Source organism: Leucopleurus acutus (assembly GCF_964270905.1).
Source record: "Leucopleurus acutus genome assembly, chromosome: 10".
NCBI classification, from domain to species: Eukaryota; Metazoa; Chordata; class Mammalia; order Artiodactyla; family Delphinidae; genus Leucopleurus; species Leucopleurus acutus.
The window spans coordinates 15,966,129-15,987,919 of record NC_139153.1 but is presented as its reverse complement, the minus strand read 5'-3'; the positions used below and the strand labels follow the sequence as shown (position 1 = coordinate 15,987,919).

Below are 21,791 nucleotides of genomic sequence, written 5' to 3'. Positions count from 1 at the left end.
ATGAGTTAGAAAGCGTTATACTTCTTTGTTGAACATACCTTGGCAGTGATTATCAGACTCACAGAGAGGTAGAGAATATAGGGAGATTTGATTTTATTCTTTGGGTGCCAGAGAAAGATAATCTGTAGTTTACATAACTTGACGGTGGTTAAGTCACCAGTATCTTTTCATTGAAGTGATTAGTTAGAAAGATTTGTATTTAATTAAATTACTCTGATGCCATTTCATTACAGTTCTTTACCGTTAAGTGTGTTGGAATGGTGGGACTCTACAGATTGCTCTTAAGAAATTTCTAACCTAGTGAGACTTTTGAGGACCCCAGAGAGATGAGTTGAAAGGATTCTAGGATGCCAGAGAAAAGTAAAAGGGGGCACAGAAGGGTAAAGATATTGGTCTGAAGCTACATAGCCATTAGTTTTAGTGTCTGGGCTAGAGCCTAGTTTATCCTGTAGGCTATCCTATAGATAAAAAATACTTTTTTCAGAAGTCTTCTGTATTTCAAGTACAGAGATGTTATTTTTTTCAGTATATTAAGTTGAAAGAATTAAGATGATGAGTTTCAAAACCAATTGTCAGCACCTCAAGTTGTAGAGCCCCTAGAGAGTTTGTATTTGCAGGTTGATAGCTCCAATAAGAAGACTAGCATGCAGCTACTTTGTCTCTAGGAAAGGTTTTTCATGCTAGATGGGTTTCCAGGAAATTGTACCCTTGGAGTTGTTACTAGAAATCTGTCTGCTACACTGAATAATAAATGTGGAAAGTTACTGGAGAACAGTAAAGAGATGAGTGCTATGATTTGCTTGATTTTCTGATGCAGGTAGACTGATAGGGACAAAATGTTTATAGCTTCATCTAGACTTGATTATTATGGGATTTCCAAACATTTTTAAAGCCCTACTTAGGTAGATGCTGATGTCGAAGTTGGTTCTGATCCCTTTGCAAAGAGACCATTCCATGGTCAAGTCCAGTCTTACTGAAACACAAATTATTTTGTTTTTGGTGATGATGGAGCACTTATTTGAAATGTTTTGGTAAGCTAAAGCAGGGTAGTTGGCTCACGCAAAAGAAAAACAATTGTTTACAATTCATTTTTTAAAGTATTGCATCTGTCCAGACTCAACAATGCTAATGTTTATACCAGAGAAACACAATTAGCAAAAGTCATTGGTTGGAGTTATTTTTAAATAGACTCATTTCTTTATTTGAATTAACTTCATGCCTGCTGTTAAGTTGGAGTAATTAAATTTCACATTTATCTGTGGATGTTAACATGTTCACTTTTTAGCTTTGCATCAGGCTCGCTAAATAGTTTCAGAGTCAAAGAGTAAGACTTAAGAAAACCTGACAAATTTATGTCCTTTACAGTGTTTATTCTTAGACCTTAAATTATTAAATATATAAATATTCTTCCTTGTTTCCAGGTATTAATTTCATCTTTGGTTAAAGCTATTCCAAACATTTATGGTGTGTGTGTGATAAAGGTTTTGTAGACTTCTAAATTTTATTTTATTTTATTTTTTATTATTGATGCCTTGGAAACCAGTTGAATAACGTAGTTACATTTTTGTAATTAGAATTTTATAATGTAGATTTAATTAATGCAATGATGATAGTGCTTCACTGGCGATACTCTCTGTTTGAATTATTAAATTTTTACTGAAGAGGAGGCTTTCCAATTAGGGCTTTGTGCAACTTCATTAGCTACTTTACAATAGATACCACCCAGAAAACTGTATATTCATATTTGGCACTGTAAAGTTTGCTGGTTATAGAACAGGATTACATGCTCCTTCCAGTTCCTAATCTATGTTTCCCTTCCTCTTTTGCTGCTCGTATCTGTGTATAAACAGATTCAGTAACTGCCATGCAACACAGCTAACTTCAATACCAGCAAACACCGGGCTTCAGTTATAGCAAGTTTCAGTAAAAGGTGATTTGAATTTGGAGCTTAGGGTACATACTAGTTTTGTAAGTTACTCTACTTTACTTGCATAAGGTATACTTTCTGCAAAATGACTTGCATAACATTTGTCCGTCAAAGCTAAGTCTTTACCAAATAGGTGGTATTGATACTTTATCTACAAGGTAAAGGTAGGGAACGTACTCAGCATTCTTTCCCATTTTTTGATGGAAATTTCATGCTACCTACAGCAAAAGGATGATTCCAATATAGTTACCATCTCAAATGTATTTCCAGACTCACCAGGAGAAATCTGTTACAATGAGTTGACCATGAGGGAATCCACTGAGGACTGTCACATGACTGATGCCTGCCTTTTGAACTGGCAAAGGCAGTGTAATAACCACACTGCCCCCTGCAGTGTTAAGCCTTGAAAGGTCCTTGAATTTAGACAAAAAGCAATTCACTGTAACCAGCTAGTGCATCGATAAGAAATGTCAGCAAATTCCCTCAATCACTAAAGAGTTAGGTTAGGGGGTGAGGCTCAAGGGAACAAATATACAGGAACTGCACAAAGCTTCTCAAGAAGAAATTTTACAATGAATGAGTATATCTTTAGACTCCCAAGAATAATGATAATCTTTTGTGAACCATAATTTAAGAATGAAATACAGAGACGGAAAACCTGCTAATAAATTCCATCAGGTCAGGAAGGTTATAAGTACCTTCTTAAGGTCCTTCTCGTCCATCAGAGTCTGAGTAATTCTATAACGCAAATTCCCATAACAAAGTGGAAAGGTACAAATAATGTTGAGGAAGAATATATCTTGAATATTCCTAAAACTATTTTATAAATCACTTCATAAGAACATCAAGCATTGGTGTCGGATTTCAACTTCTACCCAGCTGTGACTTATAGTCCCAATGCATTGATTTTTAGGAAATTGATTCCAGCATGGGAAAGAAACAATATGCTGAAATACTGCAAACTCTCCTTTCCTACATCAAGTCCATTTCACTTAATATTTCATTTACTGGGAGTGATTTCAATGTGAATGACTCTCTCTGCAACATATAGTGATCATGTTTGGCTCTTCATTGCATTGGTACCGTTTTCCCCACGTGGGCTTTGAATTGTTTATTTAGTTTGATTATGCTCTGAATGGAATATTTGCCAATCACATTCAAGGGCTTTACAATAAAGCAAAAGACAGAAAATAAGTATCTCCCTAAAAATAAATCACAGGGTTTGGAGAAAAAAGATTCCTTATCTATCAAAACTTAAAACGAGCGACTCCTGTGACTCACAGCTTACATCTCTGCACAGAGAAATAGGCACAAGCATACTGTTGCCTTATTGATGTCAGAGCAAAAACGTTTGTTGTCTACAGTTACAGATGCAGAAATATTTTTAAGGTTGTAGAAGGATGCACCACATATTTTTAACAGTATTTTCCTCTGCAGGAGAGATACGAGAACCAAGATTTGGGGTGTTGAATTTATTAAAAATGCTCTAATTTTTAAAAAGAATGCTTTAAGATATTACTTGTAACGTTAAAACATTACTTGTAACATAAATTTTAAATAATGTCTTTAAATGATTTTTTATACCAGATGTTCCAAAATTCCCAAAAGAAAAAATTGACCCTCTTGAAGTGGAGGAGGGTGATCCAATTGTCCTCCCGTGCAACCCTCCCAAAGGCCTCCCACCTTTACACATTTATTGGATGAATATTGGTAAGTAATGTTCTGTTGTATCCATAAGGGGACATTTTAATTTCATGCATCATGTAAACTAACATACTGATAACTAACATAAAGATAAAAAATTAATATATGGTTGTCAATGTGAAATCAAGTAGATTTTAAAAACTATTTCTATCTGTTGTCTTCTCTAAGTTCTAAATACACATGAAAGCACTAGAAAACCACTAAATATGTTTCTTGATTTTGTCCTATCTGGAAAGAGTAGAGGATTTATTTTATTGATGTGATAAAGTATGTCTATGAAGGAAATACTTTGGTATTCCAAACAATTTACTTACCTTTGGGATATTATCCATGTCAAAACTGAGGATGGCTTGTATCTGTGTTGCTAGCTTTAAATTTCCCTTTTAATAATGTTGTACCCACTTCGTACAGTGACACACATAGAAATTAGTATTAACTTTTGTGTTTAATTTGTCAAAAACTTTTACCAATTCTTGGGTTGGAATTCCAGTTTCTTGTAAAGCCTACTTCTGGCATGTGCCTTAGCAGCGCTCTGTAAATGTTTTCCCATTGTGTCCCACAGAGAAAAATAATAATCGTACAGCATTTGAAAGAAAGCAAAAGAAGCTACTCTTGGCTGCAGCCCAAGTTGCAGATTCTGTTCATCTTACAACTTTCCAGGCTGCATCCATGGAAGAGAGATTAATATCTGAGACACACTTTTGTGGAAATTTGTTTTAAAGATATATGATCCTAATAAAATAAGAGTAATAATTAGGCCATTATCTGAATTGGACCAGTTTTCAGATAAGCCAGTGCAGACCCATAAAGCACAGGTAGAGTCCTGGATGGTCAGGGGAGGTAGAATGCCCAGACTGATCAGTGCACTCCCAAGGGTTTTGTTATTTTTTGTATTTTACTTCTTACTCACTAATTGCTTTTATAGTAAGACCAGACTTGAGAGGAATAGGAAGAGCCGACATGAAAAATAAAATAAAATTAATATAAAGGAAAGGACAATGAAAAAAGGAGATGAGACATGATAAAGGACAGTTGCCCCTTTTAATGACAAGATATTTCTTTTCCAGAATTAGAACACATCGAACAAGATGAAAGAGTATACATGAGCCAAAAGGGAGATCTGTACTTCGCAAATGTGGAAGAAAAAGACAGTCGGAATGATTACTGTTGCTTTGCTGCATTCCCAAGATTAAGGACTATTGTGCAGAAAATGCCTATGAAACTAACAGTTAACAGTTGTAAGTCCAAATAATTTCTCATGCCAGCATGAATGGGGGATACAAATGTGTCTATAATTTTATTCTGGTTGAAGCCAGTTAGAGCTGGGTTGATATTTTCCACCAGTGTTTAGTTCAACTCTAGAGATGTCATCCAAATGAAAGAGACATCTGCAGCTGTACATCGACGGTAGCTCTGTCTCCTGCATCCAGAAAATCAAATCTCAATTCACAGTACAAATGTATTTCACTTGACGTCTGGAAGGTCTAGTCATTTCCCCTGGGCGAAATACACGAGGAAATTCCAGGGACTTTCTAAGCAAGTCTCAGGCTCTGGATCTCTGTGATTTTGGATAAACCGGCAGGCTGACAATGTGGAAGAAAAGAACAGAGTCAAAAATAAAAAGAAGCAGTATTACGATTTTTATCACATCAAGCTTTTTTGTCCTTCCCAAATTGGCAAACTTATTTGAATTGCTTCTCTTTCCTAGTTAATTCTGCAGATGCCAGTCTGGGTTCCTACATTTGAAAACAGTCCTTATTAGTGGGAGAAAGAACCATAGATTCAAAGGGCGGAGATAATCTCCAGCAGTTCACTGACTGAGTAATTGGCTCTGGTGGAGTCAAAAGTTGGCATGACCATTCCATTGTCTAATTTGGTTCATAATTTTTTCATCATTGTGTGTAGATTCACTATGCCAGGGCTTCACTATAGCATCCTTTTGGCAACCTCAGTTCTCTTTAATGGAGCTATAATTTGTATCTTTTCCACCTGGATTTCATCTGTAGTAGTTCAAGATTAAGCTTGTTATAAATGTTTTTCAACTATATCCCCAAAGGTGCTTTTCTAGTGAAGCATGGTTATATCTCATTTTTTAATTTTTCTAAGAGAAAACTATGGCTTTTCATTCTGTTTTGATATCTGCATCTACCATTATGTTTGTGAGTTTTTTTCTTCCATTTTTTTATTTCAGTAAAGCATGCTAATGACTCGAGTTCATCCACAGAAATTGGTTCCAAGGGTAAGTTGATGACGTGCAGAATGTTGACATTTATTTTCACCTACGGTAGCTCATTGTCATCTTAGAATTTGAATTTTTCCTTTAATACCGTCGTGAGTTTATTAAAATACTAATATTCTTAGTAAGGAAAACTCCTTAGCGTAGAGGGTTCTATTTCCTCCCATCCCCATTAAATATATGTAAAAAGGAGTGCTATTTATAAATGCATAACTATATAAATACACCTATATACTTATAGATGATATAATTAACATAAGTAAATACACATATATAACACATTTTTAATGGAGTAATTATTATAGGTCTCCCAAAATGTCTCTCCTGGTTGATCAGCAGTGTGGTTCAGAGCTGTTACATGAAGAAAAGGAAAAAGGACTGGTCGAGTGTAACAGACATAGGGAAAGCGTTGGGTGTAAGAAAGTTAGATGGTTATTTTCTGTGCAAGACCTCTTGGAGTACTTAATACACAGCTGTCCATTGTGACTCACTGAGAAAGAATATAGGTTGCAGCATTTTCCAAACTCATTTGTCTATGAAAAGGTTTTTACTTTTTTGTGTTTCCCATAGAGCACTTACCACAGTCGTGTTCTATGGAAGATGGCTGAGTAAACCTGAATTATATAGTAGGCTGTTTCTCTGTAAAGAAAAGAATCATTTGTTTGAATGTGACAAATATTCCTTTTAAAATTGGCACCAGCATTGAACCCTCCATGCTTGGATATCTAATATACCGGTAACATCGGCAGGGCTGGATAAGGGCTGCTCTTGGTACACCCTCAGTTTGAAAATGGACTGATTAGGTATATATGGCCAACATCATTTCCTTTGAGGTCAATAACACAAACATATATTGTCATATCTTTCCAGCAGTCAGAAAAAAATCATTGCACATACTACATGTGCAAAATTATTTTTCAAGAAATAAACACTTGGAAGGAAGCTATAGCAGGGTACACAGAGCTGCCAGTAATTTTCATTCTTCTACTCTGACAACAGCACGACACCTGTTTACTCTTTGCATATCGCGTCAAATTACATTGATATTGGATGTGAAACATAATTTGTGTGAACACTTGGAAATGAAATCAAAGTCTGCATTGAAAATGGAAGTTTCCTCATTTTCCATTGTATTTGAAAGTATTCTTAGGAAAATAAGAAATGGAACATTTCCTTACCCAGTTACTGAGAATGCTTCTGAGTCTTTCCTACAACAGTGTTTGTCTTTGAGGGCCTGAGACTGCAAGTAGAGTCACCTAAAGAGCTTGATAAATGCCTGGTGTGCACCACAGGCTTCCTGAATTAGAATTTCTGGGTGCAGGGCCCAGGAAGCTTGTCAAATATTTAGGCACATTTAAATTAAAGAAAAATACACATGGCCATCAAACATGAACATGTATGATTAAAATGTAGAATATAAAACCATTGACTGTCAATTAACTTAAGGGCTTTCATCAAGAAACTAATTATCTTGAACAGTGTTTGAACTTCTGAATTTGAAGATGTGGGTTAAATCATAACCTTCATAAAACTTGATGCAACACTTACTTAATGCATCTGAAGGGCAACCCATGCTTCGTGGTATGAGTGGAATCTATTTAAATGGGAGTATATTAAAATGTGTGAAAAACGTGTGAAGTAAATGTGTGAAAATAAATTAAAATGTGTGCGTAAATATACATACACACACATAGGTCCATATGGTTAAATATTTTTTAAGAAAGATTGAGTGCCAAAGGAGTTTACTTTTCTTAGTTTGAAAAAGAAAAAAATCTGAGCCTTTTCTGTTCTGCTTTGTAGCAAATTCAATCAAGCAGAGGAAACCCAGACTACTGTTGCCTTCTCCGGAGAGTGGCAGTGAGTCGTCCGTTACCATCCTCAAAGGGGACACCCTGCTGCTCGAGTGTTTTGCTGAAGGCCTGTGAGTAACTTGACCCCGTTCCTGATTTTTTCCGTTCTGTTCTGTAAAGAATAAGGTAGCAGTGAAGGGTGTGCCTGCATGCATCTTTAAAAATGATTTCTTTAAAAAAAAAAATCCTGTTACTACATCCCTGGAGAAAGTAATCTGCACTTCATTCTGCAGATTTCAGGCTGTGACTGAGATTGATTTATAATTAGATCTCTCTGTCAGTTGGTGAAAGTGTGAATGGAGGTGTCAGTGACAGCATTCTCCTTGGCTCAGTCAGCAGTGGGATGCCATCCTTAGAGCATGAGGTTGATAGGAGTCAGCCCATCACTATTAGTGCAAGGTTTGTGTCTCTCAGCTGTATTTGTCCTGCCCCTGCTTGTTAATGTCTTTTCAGGTTCCACGGAGCCCTATTTATCTATTATTTCACCCACCTGTCCTTTGCACACAAGCAGGTCCAGATCATGCAATTTAAGAGAGTTTTACATCAGAACTCATGAACAACACTTTTTTCACGACTGAAGAAATAACACTTTTCCAAATCCTCCAAGTAAAGGCTAAGGAGTCTTCGCTTGGTCACCTCTTGAAATTGTGACTTTATTACCGTAAGTCAACGTAAACAGGGACCATCTTAGTTAATACTTGGTCATACAAGGTCACCTTTTTCCTATCATCATCCTTCTATGCTTACCACCACATACCCATCCCTGCCATTGGGAATACCATGAGAAAATACATTCCACCTTCCTAGCGCCCAAGTTTACATAATCAGTTCGTAAACTAAGGGCTTTGCATAGCTGGGCGTCTGGTTCATGGACTAGAGTTTGAAGTTCATACTCATTCATAATCCAGTGTATATTCTGAATGGGTGGTTTTAAATTGGATTATGAAGAAAAGGAGCAGATTTTAATGGTTTTACAACCCCTAAGCTTTGTAAATTTCTCTTTCCATCCAGCAGAAATATTCAGGTTGCTTATCTGTCTTAAATTGCCAAAGTGTATGATCGTAAATTAATTAGACGTGCAGGGACATGGCCTCTGTTCGGGAATTTGGTCTCTGTATTATGTGAGGAGATGAAAGACTCAGGTTCAGTTTGAATCATGTTGGTAACTGCCTACTCTTTTGTTCTTATTCATATGCGTTTATAGTGGTAGAAATTAAATTCTTTCAGGGTTCATCACTACTCTTGGTTGACTCTTTGGGCAGGGAGAATATGTCAGTAATCCTTTTCTCCTATTTCTCACAAATGCTATAACTTACCTCTTGAGTGTGCCGGCAACTACATGGATTGTCTTCAATATAATAGAAAGGCTCTCACGTGCTTTTTGGAAAATGCAATGTCATGAAGCAATATAGAAGAAGAAAGTGAACGTCAATATGTGTTGTCTTCAGGAACTTGAGGATGCCTGATGCCTTGTCAGAAGAGTTTCACCTGAAGTGGTTTCTTCTTACTCATCGTGGGTTTGGGTTGGGAATCCTGGCTGATCTGGTTGCCTTTCAGGTGAAGGTGATACATTGTAAAACTTTTAGAGTACCTGAAAAATTTTCTCCTTAGAAGTTTTAAACTGCCGTAACGAGGACATTGTCCTCTTTATTATGTGTCAGACGGTACGTTTTGCCCTTTACATACATTAGCTCATTTTTTTTAACATCTTTATTGGAGTATAATTGCTTTACATTGTTGTGTTAGTTTCTGCTGTATAACAAAGTGAATCAGCTATACGTATAGTTATATCCCCCATATCCCCTCCCTCTTGCGTCTCCCTCCCACCCTCCCTATCCCACCCCTCTAGGCATTGGCATATGTACATTAGCTCATTTTATCCTCACTGTTTCTCATGACAGTTACTCCCATTTGCAGCTTAGGCAAATGTAGGCCAGAGAGTTGAATTCACCTCTCTACACTTAGTATGAAGTGGAGGCTGGGATTCGATCCTATTTGTCTCCTAAACTCTCTCTAAATTTAACTTCTTTGGCATATTTCAAGCAAATGAACTGTTTTGTTCAGTTAAAGCCAGGGTGAACAAAGGATGGCATTACCCCTGAATCTAAAGAAGTGGGTTATAGTAGATGTTTCAGAAAATGGCTATTAATAATGAAAATATTGATACTATTAAGTAAAATGGGAAGGCTTTCACAGGGAAAGGTTGAAGGGTTCAGATTCTACAGATTCTGTAAGGTGGAAACTGAGAATAGTTACAATGATGTTGTGAATTTCATTCAGAAAAGAAAAGCGTTCCCTCCCCAGAAGAAGTGCAGCCAGTGAGGCCCTCAGTGGAAAAGACCATATTCATGGGCCAATGCACACTCAGTCACACCCTGTGAAAGCTTCAGTAGGATTAAAGGCAAATTCCCTCTGCTGACTGTTGGGCTCAAATTTTCTCTCTTTTCTCTCTGTTTTGTAAATTCACGAGTTTAAGCTACGTACGATTCTTTTGCAAACAAAGGAAGTATAAGAATTAAAGTTGGCTGGGCAAAGACCTGAACAAAAGCTTGAGATGATGACATGGTGTATATTTATGTATAAAAATGGATCAAGCAATATATTTTCCTTCAAAAATTTATTGTTCTAGTGCTGTTAGTAAATGCTTATTAAATTTAAAAAAAAGAAAAAAATTAGCAGGAATATCGCTGGATGTTCTTGCAATGGTATAGATGTGTCCTTAGATGAATTATGTCTCATAGTCATATGATACTTACAGATAATCATTTTATCCTGTTCTTTCAAAGAATAGGTATTAGAGGATCAGACTGGTTTCCAAGGCCTAACCAAAAAAAAAAAAAAAAAAAAGATTTTACAGCAAGTGAGATGCTTGTACTATTAAAGCATGGACTCACGAAAAACTCCTGATTTGGAGCAACTGAGGTCCAGAGCACCCTGTAATTTGGCAAATGGCCATTTTGACAGATGGAGTGCAAAGCAAGCAGTTAGGAGGCGTGGGTTATGCATCCTGTTGGGTGGTATGCTCAGGAAGCCAACGGCTAACACTCTCACAACTGCCTGTCTGAGCATCATTACTGTTTCCTGCAGAAGTGTGCCGTGGACTGTAAGCCTGGTAAAATAAAGGTAGTGGTTCCAGATCTGTAAGGCTGGTAAGTACTTGAGCCTCGAGGGAAGGGGAAGAGACTAGATGTGTGTAAAAGACCTTCATCTTTACCTCTAATATTTTTTGCATAATAACTGAATTAGCTTAACCACCGCCTAACAATACAATTTAAGATAATTGACACAAACAATATGAATGGTTCAATAATTAACTAGTAACTAAGTTCCCTACAAGCCTATATTCCAAGAATACGTGGTTAGAAAGGAAAAAAAAAAGAGTTGGAAAAGCACAAATAAAACAGAACACATTGATCAAAAGAACAAGTTTAGTCAGGCAAATTCAAGTTCTAATGTGTCATTTATTACCCCAGTGACTTTAAACAAATTAACTTCTTGAACTTGAGAATCCTCACTGGTAAAATGATGATAATAATGACCACATTTAGAACATACTCAATAACTTTCAGGTATTAATGATAAAAAGAAATATAGTGGGAAGGAAAAAAAAAACATCAATAAAAGCAACAAAAGTGTCTTCCACTCAGTCATATAGCCCAAGTGAAGAGGAGAAAAAAAAAAAAATCCATCAGTTAAAATCAGGCATCAGTGTTTTCCACATCATTTTTAAATCACAAAAGTCTAGAGGGTCCCACTTCTCCCAATTGTCTGGTTTTCATGAGATGGGATTTTTCTGTTTTAAACGCAGCTGGCTTGATTCCTCCTTCTTGCTTTCTACCCAAATAAGGTGGAAAAATGTTACTGTGTTTGTGTGTGACAAGTTATCAGTCTGGTTATTGTTTTGTTCTTTTATCACTTGTTTGTTTTGATTGGGTGATCTCATCTTTCTAGGCAAGGGAGATTTGGTTAATTCCTCTATTGGTGTATTCCCCATCAGGGTGGAAAGCTACCTGGGTGGCCAGGTCTGTGCTGCAGAGCCCACCTTGCCCTATAATGAGCTATTCCTTGTTGCAGACAGCACGCTGGGCCCCTACATCTGAGTCTTATTGTCCAATATCAGCTTCATAAGGATTAAAGGGGGTACCACAGTTTCCCGCTGCTCGCTGTTGGGCCTTCCTTCATCGTGTTTTTCAAACTCTTCTAGGGAAGAGGGCCGTTATTTCTGGCCCTTTCAAACCACCCACAGGGAGATAGCACACTTGAAAAATACCTTGTAATATTTCTACAGGCCCAGTAATCTGTCATTCATCTAACCATATCTATTCAGCACTTACATGGAGTTAGCCCTCCCAGTAGAGGAAATAGAGGATTTCTGAGGAAGCAGCTTAGTGAAGGAGCTTGCAATGAAAGAGACTTGATCCAACCCTGATGTTCACCATGGATGGTGGTGGGCAGGTCTGTGCACTGGGAAGCCTGATGTTTTTCAGTGGAACTCTGAGTGCAGACCTGAAAGCACCACAGTGAGGGATGTGTCCTGTGGATTTCTTTACTTTTTATTTTTCACTTAAAATAAATTTATCATTTATGTATTGTTTCACAGACCAACTCCACAGGTTGATTGGAACAAAATGGGAGGTGATTTACCAAAGGGAAGAGAAACAAAAGAAAATTATGGCAAAACTTTGAAGATAGAGAATGTCTCCTATCGGGACAAAGGAAACTATCGCTGCACAGCCAACAATTTCTTGGGATCAGCCATTCATGATTTTCATGTTATAGTAGAAGGTACGTTTCCCACGTTGATTTATTTTTCTTCTATTTAAAAAAAAAAAAGGAATCCATATGTAGTCGACCTCTAATGCATATATGTTAAAACAGGTAAGCTGTTTCAACTTTTAATTCTAGAGAAAGCAATGGAATATATTACACTTCAATTAATCAGGTTTGTCATTTACCCCACAAAACCACATAGAAGGGACAAATGACAAGAAAAGATCTCTGGTTAGGGACTGAACACAGATGACTTCCATTATTTATTTGAATAGTCACTAACCCTAATCTCCTATATCACCATATTATGAGAAGAAAAATTTATTTTAATATACATGTGACACTGCATAATATGAAAGCTTAAGTAAGCCTTACCATGGGAGAAAGTATGATGATGGGCCTGGAAGAGACCTTGGACTTTCCGAGTCCTGTCATTAACGTCCTGTGTCCTTGAGCAATTTACTTCACCTTTCTGAACCTCCATTTCTTCACCAATGAATTGAGGGAGTCAGACAAATTATTGTCTTAGTTCTTTCTTATTTTGGGGTCCATATCTTGGGTTCAGATGATGTTTAATATGTTACTAATGGGGAAAGAAACATAGACAGTATGGTGTAAGTGTTATTTCTCTGTCAAAAGGTCCAGAAAAACACGTTATATTCAAGTCATCTTTCTGTAAACAAGCCTTTTGAGCAATAGAAGTTGGGCTCTTGTTCATTGTACTCATAGAAATAAGTAGGTGATGATGTCACCACTTAAAAAGGTGGTAATATGTAGTAATATGTAATATGTAGACAGCAGGGTTCTGCCTGCTGGGCAGATATAAAGGTTGCCTAGTCGTCCTGTGAATTTGATTGATGCAGACTATTTTCTGTGCTTCTGATCACATTGAGGTTTCTGTGTATGGTTTGCTTGACTGTATTGATCAAATTAATGGGATGATGACTGCATTTGTACTTATTTAGTGCTGTGTGGGCTTAACTATTGAAAGGAATAGTCTCCTTCAGGTTTCCATTTAGTGAACTGGTGCTCTAAGGCTTCCATTTTTATTCCAATAAAGTTCACCTCTTAAAGCTTCATTTTGCACAAGGAATGCCTAAGTAAAGGCCCACAGTTTTAATTAGTGGAAAAAAAAATACTCAGACACAAATTATATTCACAAGTAAATGTTAAGATAACTTGTAATCATGCTGCTCTTTGGAAGAGCAGCGTATTTCCAAGACCTCTCTCAACGTGTGTGATTGGTTAAGTTAGGAAGAATGAAGAACCAAAGATGAGAATATCGTTTCCCTTAGTTCCACACAAGCAAAACCTTTATAGGAGAAAGCCTGGTATTATGGATAAATAGCAACATTTGCCAACAGTGACATATTCCTCTGACATTAAATTATTCACTAAGAAATTCAGAGAGGAAGAGTTTGAGAGATTTATTTTTTTTCTCTAATTTTAGTCATCGTTTGATGCCTCTACATAATATGGCTACACCATGCAACAGGGGTGTGTTTCTGTAACTCCTGACCCCGCCCCCGCCCCCACCAGCACATACCCAGGAACCAGACAGGTCTCACTGTTAGCTGCTCGTACTCCGAATTGCTGACTATTAGAAATCCTTCCAGATGGCTGGAACATTGCTACGGTAGCTGAATATTTTAACAATCTGGCCATGGTTTTCTTGACTAGAAGACTGAAGCTTTCAAAAGAACTGCAAAGGTTGCAAAAGGAAAAAATAGATCAAGGATGTAAAATTAATTACACAATTTAAAAGGTTGACTATAGGACTCCAAAGGAATATGGGTTTCCCGAACAAATTGTCCTCACTATTCATAAAACAGCTATTAGCACTATTGAGATGTAAATAATGTTTTTATGAGGAACATTTAATCCTTTATCCTTAATGAGAAACTACTAAATGAGCCCTCAGTTGTATGTTTTAGGAGTTTTTCTTCACCCATGCGAGTGAAAAGCAAACTGAGCTCAAGAAGTCTTTTTTCTGTTAAGTGTGAAAGCAGTAAATATATCCTTCATTAATCATATGGACGGATGAGTTCACTTTCATTCAATTTTCTTCTGCCTTGCTGCACCTTCTTCTTTCCCTTTCTTTGTCTCTTGCTTGGAAACTCAAATTAAATAACAAGGATTAGCCATATAGGAAAAGAGCAATGTTATTGTGAACTTTGAAAATCTAGCCCATTCTGAAAACACTCACTGTGCTTAAGTAAAAGCATGTATTTTACTGTATTCTCTATATCTGTGATATTTCTTCTTTATTACTAAACACAATCAAACTCTGTAATTTAGGTTACAACATTCTAAATAGGAAAACAAACTGCACTTTCAAATCCTATAATATGTATAAGCAACAACAGCCGGGATGTCTTGCTGAGGCACATCTATGCTTTCTAGGAATCCATGGTCTAAATATAATATTACACATTCAATGAAAAGAGATCTATTAAAATGGCATCTAAAACTTTCCAAATCCAGAAATCAAAGTATGACCATAGTCGCATTTCCACTGATTAAATAAAGTCACGGTACAAAAGTTTACAGCACAAACATTGTTATCATGTAAGGCTTTTGAAACTTAGTAAGTATAATAGGAAAGTATTTATACATAATCATATACCCATAATTTTACTGCATTTTAAAAAGATGTTATGAACTCAAATGCAATTCAGTCACTGATCTATTTAAGAAAGCCTCATTTTCAAATAAATTTATTTCCAGAAAGCTGCAATGAAACTCAAGTTTGCTGAACCTAATAATTTTTGATTTGTTAGGATATAGATATTTTATAGAAATCTGTTATAAGAAAATAACCTGTGTTGTATGTTTCATAGGTACCAAATTTCCTGTTTTATTTTGCTTTCCGTCTAGTGAAAAACATCTCTAATTAGCTTGCTTATCACATTCTACATGTTCAGACATTTGCATCTCAGTTTTGAGCAGTGTGAGAGAAATTTATCATCGTATTTTTTAATTTACAATTATGACTAAATGAGTAAAGTTTCAACATAAGTTTCTTTCATCAGTTACCATAGCTAACATTTTTTTTTGTTTTGTTTGTTTGGGTTTTTTTTTTGCGTTACGTGGGCCTCTCACTGTTGTGGCCTCTCCCGTTGCGGAACACAGGCTCCGGACGCGCAGGCTCAGTAGCCGTGGCGCACGGGCCCAGCCGCTCCGCGGCATGTGGGATCTTCCCGGACCGGGGCACGAACCCGTGTCCCCTGCATCGGCAGGCGGACTCTCAACCACTGCGCCACCAGGGAAGCCCTCATCAGTTACCATAGATTTTAGGATAATAGATAAAAGACTGGGCTTCAGTGATGTTGTTTTCTCTCAGAGTTTTCCATTTTAATCATTCTTCTCTCTTGAGCCCTTTTTTCATCCTTTCAAATAGATCTTACCTGTCAGGAATAGGGTTGCATGTTCCAACCTCTGGAAAAATCTGTTCTCTGTCCCTGCATGCCCTTAGCCTCACTTCAGCCACCAGACATTTCCTATCCTGTACCCGTGTCCTCAGGCTCACCATGCGTCCTATTGTCAACAAAGTAGCAACGAGGTAAATATGTTCAATCAAGGTATGAAATTATGAGATTGTGAATGACCAGAAGTCAGTGATTCCCTCCTGTCCAAGGCCCCTTCCTTTTTCTCTATGCCTTTTTCACTGGAATCTTTGGGGATCAGTCATTTCAGTTCAACTGAAAATTACCCCACGAGCATCTGTTCTCATTGTGCCAGTGTCGGGGAGAAAGAAATTTTCCTCTTTCCTTCTATTTTGTTGTGGCTCATCTAAGAATTAAATTGACATGAGACAGATTAACAGGAGAAAATAAAACAAAAGTGTGATAATATGTATACATGGGAGAGAGCCAGAAAAACTGAGTAACTCACCCAAGTGGCCCAAGCCTCATCTTAAATACCGTCTTCAGCTAAAGACAAAAGAGGATGTTTGGGACTTCAGAGGGGGACAGGACAGCATCTCCAAGGAAGACTGGAGATGGTAGAGCAAGTGTTTGGTATGCAGATGTTTGCTGGGCCACAGAGTGGACTCTAATCTCTAGGCCCTGCAGAGCTCCCCCTACCACAACTGGCCCATGTTCTTCGCAGATATTTCTGTAGTAGCTCTCTTCCAGAAACAGGCCTTCTATCTAAACTATCTTAGGCGGTTAGCGGGGAGGTCAGAGTTTCTTCCTGAGTCTTTTGGGCCTTGATTATTTTCAGCTCAAAGTAATCTGCATGCCAAAGAAATATTTTGGGGTGACAGATTTTGTTCCCCTATACAAAGCAGAGGAGTCATCAGAAAGAGAACAATTCTGCCCTGGTTTTTCAGAGATCACTCATCTGGTGATCTAGTCTAGGTGCTCTCACTACGGATCCCAATTGTGAGATTCTCAGTCTGGGCTGGAATTGAGAGCAGTGGCGTGACAGGCCCAAGAAGAAGATGCTCTGAAGAAGACAGGCTTGAAGTCCCTTTCACATTGCATGGCCAATTCTACCTTTGCTCAGGAACAGATTAATTCTTCAGAAGAAACAGGGATGAGAAGCATAAAAACAAATTTCCAAACATTTATAAACAAAGCTTATGAGAAGGGGTTCAGGTACAGTTTAACGATGATTTCTAGTGGATACGCAAAACCTCTTGAGTCAGTTGATAGCTGTTGCGGAAGCGTGGATTTCGAAGCACAGAGTGAAAGTTGGTAAAGCTATTTAGCCTTGGTTCCTACCTGTGATCCAAATTAGTGAAATAGTAATGAGTTAGAAATAACACCACGTTTACTTCGGAGTCTCGGTGCTGATCATCCAATAGGTCTGCAGGTCCATGGAAAGGCAAGAAGAGAAAGTGGGGCTTCTTTTCCTGGTGACCCTGGGCAAGTTAGATGACTTCTCCAAAGCTCAGTACTCCATCTGTAAGGTGAAATGGTTGGATAAGATGGTCATTTAAGGGCTTCCCTGGTGGCGCAACGGTTGAGAGTCCGCCTGCTAATGCAGGGGACACGGGTGCGTGCCCTGGTCCGGGAAGATCTCACATGCCGCGGAGCGGCTGGGCCCGTGAGCCATGGCCGCTGAGCCTGCGCGTCCGGAGCCTGTGCTCCACAATGGGAGAGGCCACAACAGTGAGAGGCCCGCGTACCGAAGGATTAATGAAATTTGTAGGATGAGAATAGAAATGGAAATCTTGATTTTATTATTCATAAAGATTTAGGGAAAGGTCATAATTACATGGTATCCTTTATTATTTTTATTGAAATATTTTTATTGAAATATAATTGACATAGTACATCATTTGTTTCAGGTATACAACATAATGATTTGATATTTGTATGTATTGCAAAATGATCAGCACAATAAGTGTCATTTTCATCCATTACCACATAGTTACAATTTTTTTCTTGTGATGAGAACTTTTAAGATCTAATCTCTTAGCAACTTTCACATAAACAGTACAGTATTATTTATCCGTTATAGTCACCATGCTATATATTATATCCCCATGATCTCCTGTATTTTTACATGTTCTGAAAGCAATAGTCTTAGTTTTCTACTGTGAATAGGAAAAATTTCATGTTTTTTCTCTAACTCAAATGTTTAATTTCACTGTGGTTATATGAAAAGACCAAAAGAAAGTAACACTCACATAAAAAATGGAGACAAACACACAAAAGCTAAAACCCTTCACCTCGGAGGTCATGTGCAGTTTATAATTTGGACTACTGCATTTTAAACTTAATGACTAAATATTTACAAATTGTAGATTATGAAGACACATATATAACTTGGAATTTAACAAGTCCACACCCTGTTGAATAATTACAAAGCCATGTCTCTTGTTCGGACTTAAACTTGCTAGGATATTTGTATATTTTTGTTTTCCCTGGTGAATTTATAGACTTTTTTTCCCCACATAATCCCTCTTTTCCTTAAAAAATTGTTTGAATGACATTTTTCATTTTATACATATATGTATTTTAAAGACTTTCCTTTTTGACTAAAAATGGAAATCCAGAAATGTCTTGGGGGAAAATAAGCAACACTTGATGGGAATTACTACCTACCGGTATTTTTCTCTGAAATCAAATTATCCAAACCATCCATGCTCTAATATGAATCTTTTCTTCACTCCTGACATAGTAATATACTTAAGGTGACAAAACATGACAGTAATGTTTGCACTAAAGAATGTCTCCTTCTATACTGAAACACACCAGTTAGAATTATAAGATTGGAGCGTTAGGGCATAGAAAGATACAAGTGTATGATTTAAATCTATCTTTTCCTCCATTGTTTTGAAGGCAAAAAGGTAAATATTGGTTTTAGGATTCCTTCTCCCACCCCCTTGCAAAAAAAAAAAAAAAATTCTAGGAAGTAATGTCTCCCAAATTCTTAAGATAGATAATTACATATGGACAGATAAATGCTATAGAGTCATTAATTACGAAATATTTTAAATAACGGCTGAACATTTTAATTTCATTAAAAAATTTTCAAAATATATTTCTTGAATATCAGCCATTTTAGATGCCTTGCACTCAATAAACTTCACATGTTTACCCCTCCTTCATTTTCTGTAATGAGATAGATACTCGTGTAGCTAAATACAGTGACTGTAGGTAACTACTTTTAGTGTGTTGATTGTATTACACATGCTAAGATTCCAGATTGCAACACACACACGCATAAAAGCACATAACCACACACAAACCTTATTCCAGGCAAAAACAATGCCCATCTTGCCTTAGAGAACATTTATGAAAAACAGCTAGTGTGAAACACTTTGTTGTGTCTGCCATCTGCTGGTGCATACTAGAAATACAGCCCTTAACATTTTTGGACCTTCTGTGATATAGAAAATGTTGATGAGCTCTTCAGTTTATCTCCAGAGCCCCCTCGTTGGACAAAGAAACCTCAGAGTGGCGTGTACAGCACTGGGAGCAGTGGTATCCTGTTGTGTGAGTCTGAAGGAGAACCTGAGCCTACAATCAAGTGGAGAGTCAATGGTTTCCCAATTGAGAGTAAGTGAAAACACCAACTGTGAGGCACTGCTGAAGGCAGTGGTTTGCTGGGACACAGTGTTTAGACACCCTCGTTATGGCTAAAGTGGAGTTGGTAAGTGGCTGGACTGACAAGACAGGTCTAACCAGGAAATCCAAAATTGCATCTTTCAAAGCAATTTGATTTATGCTGAGATTTATGGAAAAGCCATAAATAATATTTTGGGGGCTATTACGTTAATTATATAAAAATAAGGTTTAAAAAATAAGACAACTGAGTGATACAGAGGATGCATCCAAGGAGGAAGGTTCCTCTCCCTGAGAAGAAACAGCTACAGGGACCTAGTGGTTGAGAGCACAGGCTGGAATTTAGGACTTCCCTTGGATCCAGGCAACAGGGACTCCTCACTGGGTTCTGCTCGTTACAAGGACCTGCTATGGCATGCCTGTCTCCGTGATCTGAGAAGTCCGCAGGGCCAAAGTGACATGCAAAGCCTGAACCTGGCTCACTGCAGGTTCTCGACAAAGCTTCAGTAACCCAAGACCAGAAAAATCCCCTGCGCAGTCAGCTCTGAGCCCTTCCCACATGGGCTGGGCGTGGAAAAGAAGGGATGGACCAGGGCTGAATGCCTAATCTCCCTACTCCACTGTGTTGCAGCACAGAGCTCCAAGAAGTCCCAAATCCTCAATTTGAACCTAGAGCCCTGGTCTTTTTTTTTTTTTTTTAAGATTTTTTTGATGTGGACCATTTTTACAGTCTTTATTGAATTTGTTCCAGTATTGCTTCTGTTTTCTGTTTTGGTTTTTTGGCCGCAAGGCATGTGGGATCTTAGCTTCCTGACCAGGGATGTACCTGCATCCCCTGAACTGGAGGGCCAAGTCTTAACCACTTGACCTCCAGGGAAGTCCCGTCCCTGGTCATTTTGAATGTCTTTGTTAAAGTAGGATAATAGAACAGATCTTATTGGTTAATTGATCAGCTTGATTTAGAGCATTTATAATATGGAGACATATGTGTGTTGATTCTATTAGTTCCTTTGCCCTAGACCCACTCGTATCAGGGCAGGCATCCTGGTGACATATAGACCTGGAGTCCCAACTAGGCTGTGCACCTAAGCTTGCGGAGATTCACTAAACAGCTCAAGATCATACAGCTGGGAATCTCCTGAAGCTTAGGTTTTCAACTGCAGAATGGAACTAATGGTAGTTGGTTGTAATTGAAAGAGACCGATGGAGTCTACCAAGTAGGATACTACTTATCTGTAGAACATTGTGAAAGTTTATAAACTCTGGATCCAGAGGGTCTTTGTTTGCATTCAGGCTGTACCATTTACTAGCTGTGTGATTTGGTGTATTACTGACCCTCTTAAAACCTGTTTCCTCATCAGTAAAATGGGGATGAAAATAGCACCAACCATTGGGGATTTTTATGTAGATTAAATGACACACACAGAGAATGTTTAGCACAGTGACTGCCATGCAAAAAGCACTTCCAAAGTATTGTTTACTATTGTTTTCACGTAGCAAATACTCAGGAAGCCTTAGTGCTCATTGTTATTTTTGAGAAACGCATCTGTTTCATTTTTCTTCGTATGACAATAGGTACAGTGTCAATGATAAGCAAATACTAACTGAACATATTCGATGATGAGATTGAAAATTAAAATGAGTTATTTTAAAATATCTATTACTCACACAAGCTTATGACTATTAATCTAGAAATTGTCAAATAACAGTATGACCATATCTACTTTCTCAGCAGATAACAACACAAAATCACTTTCAATTCTGTCTTGTTATAGCTTTCAGAAGAAAGAATGTGCCTACTTATTTAAAATACAAATACTTTGGCAAAACAATGAACAGTTCTGAAAATTTTTTTCTTTCCTTTTTTTGATTGATACATAACGAACATGCATTATATTAGATTCAGGTGTACAACATAATTGTTTGTCATTTGTGTATATTGCAAAAATGATCACCTCGGTAAGTCTAGTTAATGTCTGTCACCTTACAGAGTTACTGAATTTTTCTGCTTGTGATGAGAACTTTTAAGATCTACTGTCTTAGCAACTTTCAAATATGCAATACAGTCTTAATAACTATTACTGCCAGGCTGTACATTACATCTCCATGACATTCGTTTTATAACTGGAAGTTTATACCTTTTTACCCGCTTCATCCATTTGGCCCATCCTCTGGCAACCACTAACTGTTCTCCGTATCTATGAGCTTGTTTTGTTTTGTTTTCTATAGTTCACATATAAGTGAGATCATACAGTATTTGTCTTTTTCTGTCTGACTTATGTCAC

The 21,791-nt window shown here is 37.5% G+C and overlaps 1 protein-coding gene across 3 annotated transcripts in view; it reads left to right on the top strand.

Moving 5' to 3' along the window:
• The window catches only part of CHL1 (cell adhesion molecule L1 like), a gene marked incomplete at both ends in the record, with an annotated part of 81,402 nt that overhangs the window by 16,986 nt on the left and 42,625 nt on the right, over window positions 1-21,791 (top strand). For 2 of the 3 annotated variants that reach the window (XM_082847480.1, XM_082847478.1), the window contains 6 exons: window positions 3,515-3,637; window positions 4,699-4,869; window positions 5,823-5,870; window positions 7,668-7,788; window positions 12,318-12,502; window positions 19,369-19,500. In XM_082847480.1, coding sequence (XP_082703606.1) covers window positions 3,515-3,637; window positions 4,699-4,869; window positions 5,823-5,870; window positions 7,668-7,788; window positions 12,318-12,502; window positions 19,369-19,500 — 780 coding nt within the window. The remainder of the gene's footprint in view (window positions 1-3,514; window positions 3,638-4,698; window positions 4,870-5,822; window positions 5,871-7,667; window positions 7,789-12,317; window positions 12,503-19,368; window positions 19,501-21,791) is intronic. The other variant, XM_082847479.1, reaches the window with a different exon arrangement.